Raw genomic sequence first — 5,444 nt, 5'->3', positions numbered from 1 at the left:
TTTTTTTTTTTTTTTTTTGAGACAGGGTTTTTCACTGTGCAGCCCTGTGCACACTGTGCAGGCTGGCCTGGAACTCCAGAAATCCCATTTGTAGGGATTAAAGTTGTGTGCCAAGCTCTCCCAGTGCTTTTATCATGCTCACATCTTGAGCTGCATCTTAGCAGAGGATGACAGTTTGCATGTGGCTGGTCATTTCTGCCACCACCTTTTGTACTTGGTGATTTCTGTCCATCGTTTAACCAGGTGGAGCTTGCGCAGTTGACTGTCACTTGTACAGCGTAACCATCATATATATTATCTAGAAACTCAAGACTTGTATCTGAAGGAACCCACATCTCCTTGTACAAATACAGTTTTAAAAACATTTTGGGGGGCTGTTTCTATTAATAAACACTTTGAAGCGAGGTCTTTGTTCGGTGTTCCATCTGGGGACTGTGGAGCAGAGCATTCTTCATCTGCTGTCTGTGGGTGCAGCTAGGGGCTGTGCTTACAGAGAACCATCCAACCGGAGTGGCACATCTTGAACTTACTGCAGGTGATTCTTGCAGTAAGAATTTAGCCACTGAGCTAAATGTTATATTCCCATGGCGAGACTTTTTCCAGGAGGCATAGGATTCTTAAGGTCATGTTCACTTCCCTGTATATCCTTAATTACTTTTTTCTTTTACAGTGCTCTAGGCAGAGCCCAGGGCCTCACACATCTTAGCAAGTACTCTCTACTGAGTCTTGTACCCAGTCCAAAACCATATTTATTTCTTGTGACTGATAGAAACCTCTTTCTCGATATCCAGTCAGCCTCGCCTCCCCCCCCCCCCATCCCTGCCCCAGCAGAGAGAAAGCCGTGCACCATTTTAGTTTGTCACTCATGACCCAGTTTGATTAGTGCTTGGTCACCTCCAACACCAGTAACATGTGGGAGTCAGGCTTATAGGCTCCCACAAGGATTTGTGAATGAGAATGTGAGCTCAACCTAAGATAGGAATATTTACTTCAAGACCATTGGTGGGAGCACCAGCAGTGGGCCCTCGTCCAAAACACTTTTCATTTTGTTTTGTTTGGCTTTTGCATTAGCCATGGCTAGCCTGGAGCTTACAATGAAGACCAGGCTGGCCTTGGGCTCACAGAGACTCATCTGCCGCAGTCTGCCTCTGAGAGCAGAGATGAAAGGCATGCACCCCACAACCAGCCCTCAGCATTCTGTAAAAGGCAGGGATATCACAGCAATTTCTTGGGTGTCCTCTGTGGCCATGTCTGTATTCTGAAAACAGATGGAGCCTAAGGCTAGCTGCTGCCTTGCCTCTGAAGGTGTTCCCTGCAGCTGGATGTGTGGCTCGGCAGCCGGAGGCCCTGGGTTCTATCCTTTGTTCTGCAGAAGTCAATAGTTAACATTTTCTGCCTCTATGACAGTGTTCATCACCCACCCTAATGTATTTTCTCCCCTTATTTCCATGTTCAGTCACCAAGCAACCACATGAATCAGTGGTCTGGGAAAATGGCATCTACCAATGACATTTTAGATAAGTTCATCTACTGTGGGCACATGGTGACAGAATGGGTCCCCTGTGCTGAACAGCCACAGGCCTATATTTACCTTTGTATTTGTCTCCGAGGGTGACATGCCCTTCATTCTTCTGGCCGGTGGCTGGATGTGTTCACGTTTGTAGGTGGGGAAAAATTCTGTCAAGAACTGTCATCGTTTTTCTTTAGTCTTAATGTGAGCCCTTCCAGGGCTTTGACTGCAGTGTTGAGCTGCATGCATGCTCAGTGAGCCTTTGCCACTCAGCTGCATCCAGCTATTCTATGGCCCCCTCTGGGAAGGGAGCCACAGCTGCGTGGGATGTGGGATCCCTCTTGACATCATGGTGTCAGCCCCACTATTCTATCACATGCAGGACTGGTAGTGTGGTTCCCAGGGAGGTTTGTGCCATTGAAACCCATTCACTCATCATCTTCCCTTCAGTGATAGAAAACAATAGATTGTCAGTAACTGGCTCTGTCGATAAAAGGCATGATGCTACAGAACTAACTGTAAGCTTCCTTTCTGAGACCCAGCTGTTGTGGCTAACCCTGTCCCTCATCCCTCTTTTTTAGGACACAGTCTGTTCCTTGCCCAGGGCTAGTACAGGAGGTTCTTCAGCCAGTCCCAGGGCTTCCTTAGGTTGTGACCTTCCACCAGCATCTCTCTGTCCTTAAATCCCAACAGCTGTGTGTCTTTCCTTTGTCCATGGTATAGCAGAGAGGTCTGTCTCCTGCCCCTTTTGGTCAGAATCTCCATCAAGTTTCTCTCCATCCTTGAACCCCAGCAGCTGCACTGGGTGTGTGCATCTTGGGGCTGGCAACACCCAGGCATCATCAGCAGATGCCCGCTAGCTGCATCTGTATTTACCCTCCCTGAGCACCAGGCCTGGCTTCCCTAGGAAGGCCTGTGCCCAGAAGCTCTGAAGAATTGGTCCCAGGTAAGAAGATGGCCCACCTACATCTTCACCCTACTCACAGCCCAATTAACGATTACTGCTTATTATTTTTTTTTAATCTTTGTTTTTTCATTTCCTGAGAGACTATTGCTGTGTGGCCAGGCTGGTCAGGAACTATTAATTTTCCTGCCTCGGCCAGAACAAGGGTAATGTTCCCCATTCCCATTGGTAGCTTCCTCTTAACCCATGCCCTCTAGGCACCATTCTCCAGGTGCAGGCAGCCTTATTAGAATTTTGGAATTAATAGCCCTCTGGGCTATTTGTGTAATTTCTCCAAACCATTGTTTGCTTTCACAGATGCCCCAGCTTTGAAATGACTTGGTCATGGGAGAAATGATAGTCCTTTGACCAGCCATGGATGCAACTGTAAGAAACAATTTTCAGGTCATGGTAGCCCATACATTTAGTGCCAGTAGTATATGAGCATAAGGCCAGCCTTGTCTACATAGTGGGTTCAGCCAGTCAGGACTACAAAGCATGAGACCCTGCTGCCTCGGAAAATGAAAAACTATTCCAGTTGGACAGCCTTGCTTTGTGGGAGATTGTGTCTCTCAAGCAGAGCAGATCCCTGATTTCTCAGCCCAGTGTTCTGTTTGTAGAGTAGTTCTCTTACCCGTCAGGCCATTCCCACTATGAAAAAAGCAGTCTTCAAAAGTAAATGGTGGTTTTTTTGTTTTTTTGGTTTTTTTTTCCCCTGCTTTGAATACACTTGCCAGTTTCTAGAAATAAGCACCTTTTTATAAAAATGCAAAGTGTCCTGCATGCTTTAGCAGCTCCTACTGCACCATCATCACCCTAAGCCCCACTTCCTACTTGGGCAGAAACAGCCTAAATGTTTCTTGACATAGAATTACGGGGGTGTGGGTCATTCCAAGCCCTTGGCCAGGCTTTGGCCCTGTCATTCTGCTTTCTGCCCCCGTGAATGTGTCAACTTCAGGGCCCTTGTATAAATGGGACCACACAGCATTTATCTCTGTCAACATCTTATTTCCACTTAACTGCACATCTGAAGTCTTCTCCATTTACACCAGAATTTCTTTCCTCTTTGAGGCTGAATATTATTCCACCGTACAGGTGGGTAGATTCCATCTATTTACTCATTCAGCTCAGAAACTTTATTACATTTGTTTTAAATTTATTGAAAAGTTTCAAAGCTGTGGTGCAGCATTTCCAAGTGTTCCACACCTGGTTTCCATTGCACCTTAGTAAACAGACCAGTGTCCAGGGTTGTTTTTAGCCAAAATCTCCACTTTAGTGACTCCTCTTCAGGCAGTCTGTTCCAGGTCACAGTGTGTCAAGTGCAGATCTGAGTTAGGTGTGGAATCTGCCACTTGGCTTAAATCAGAAGTAACTCAACACCTGTCCTTTATTCATCATCCTAGGAAGATCCTTTCAAAAACAAAGCCTTATTGTTTAGCAACAATTCCCAAGAGCTGCATCCAGACCCCTTCCAAGCGGAGGACCCCTTCAAGTCCGACCCATTTAAAGGAGCTGACCCCTTCAAAGGTACACGCCAGCCTATGTCTCCATGAAAGGGCTGTTGTTTCTTTTCTTTAAAAAAAAAAAAAAAAATGTGTGTGTGTATGGGTGTTTTGCCTGCATACAAGTCCATCTTGTGTGTGTGTGTGCACACAGTTCCCCCAAAGGGCAAAAGAGAGTGTCACATTGTTAGTTAGGGACAGTTGTTAACTGTCATAGCCACCTCTTCAGACCCTTAACTTCCAGGGTTTGTGTGTGTGTATATGTTGAGACGGTCTCTCTATGTAGCTCTGGCTGTCCTGCAACTCACTATGTAAGTCAGGCTGGCCTTTGAACTCATAGAGATCCTCCTGCCGCTTGAGTGCTAGGATGAAAGGTGTGTGCCACCATGCCTGTGGAGCTTGATAATGGCATCTTAGGTCTAAGAAAGAGAGAAAACAACCTTGGCATCATCATAGGTCATCATGACTTGACTAGGACAGCCACTGTGTTCCTGTTCTCTTATTGAGCAAGGGGTAGGAGGAGATGCAGGGATCCAGGGTGGGGAAAGAAAAATAAGTTCTTCAGAGACTGTAGTTCTTTTTTTTTTAAGATTTATTTGTTTATTATTTATACAGTATTTTGCCTGCATGCCAGAAGAGGGCACCAGATCTCACTGTAGATGGTTATGAGCCACTATGTGGTTGCTGGGAATTAAAGTCAGGAAATTTAGAAGAATAGCCAGTGCTCTTAACCTCAGAGCCATCCCTCTAGCCTGAGACTGTAGTTCTTTTTGTAGCCATCCTGGTTTGCCCTGTTTGCCTGCTTGGGGCTGCCAGTTTTCACGGTGACATTTCTGCGACAGGGTTAGTGTACACAGAGATACTCATTTCCCCTAAGCCAGGCAGAAGGCCTGCCTGCTGTTGTCCTCCCTCCATTCACCTGCCTGCTTCTCTCTTTGCTCCAGGTGACCCTTTCCAGAACGACCCCTTCTCAGAGCAGCAGGCAACAACTGCAGGTAAAGGCTGGCTTCCTTGGGTCCCTGACAGCACCCAGAGTCTCTGCAGACCCACTACATGGGGGCAGAGTCACAACTGGTGCCCTACTTGACTGTGTTGGGTATGTGGTGTAACTGTCACACATGGTGAGACTTCCCACCACTCATGCCAGGGATAGTGATGCCATAGCAAAAGACAGCCATGATATGTCACTTGTTTTTCCTCCTGTTTTGGCATTTCCTTGTGTGCCCAAAGGCCTGAGTTCCATCCCCAGTACCACAGAAACAAAAGATTTGTGTTATCTGCATCCCCACAGGACTCCCATCTATTACAGTAGTTCTACCTGCCCCGTGCCTGGTGCCACCAGTGTACCTCTGCCCCTGACATCACTCCCCATTGGTTTTTTTATTTTTAAAAATTATTTATTTTTATTTTATGTGCATCTGTATTTAGCCTTTAGTGACTGAGTGTGTGTGTGTGTGTGTGTGTGTGTGTGTGTGTGTGTGTGTGTGTG

The 5,444-nt window shown here is 46.4% G+C and overlaps 1 protein-coding gene across 1 annotated transcript in view; it reads left to right on the top strand.

Moving 5' to 3' along the window:
- Eps15l1 (epidermal growth factor receptor pathway substrate 15 like 1) overlaps positions 1-5,444 on the top strand; it is a 70,559-nt gene that overhangs the window by 25,832 nt on the left and 39,283 nt on the right. The window contains exons 9-10 of the mRNA XM_055597309.1: positions 3,857-3,980; positions 4,900-4,950. Coding sequence (XP_055453284.1) covers positions 3,857-3,980; positions 4,900-4,950 — 175 coding nt within the window. The remainder of the gene's footprint in view (positions 1-3,856; positions 3,981-4,899; positions 4,951-5,444) is intronic.

The sequence above is a fragment of the Psammomys obesus genome, unplaced genomic scaffold (genome assembly GCF_907164565.1).
Source record: "Psammomys obesus unplaced genomic scaffold, mPsaObe1.curated_primary_1811, whole genome shotgun sequence".
In the NCBI taxonomy this organism is placed as follows: Eukaryota; Metazoa; Chordata; class Mammalia; order Rodentia; family Muridae; genus Psammomys; species Psammomys obesus.
This window is presented reverse-complemented; position numbering and strand designations above follow the sequence as displayed.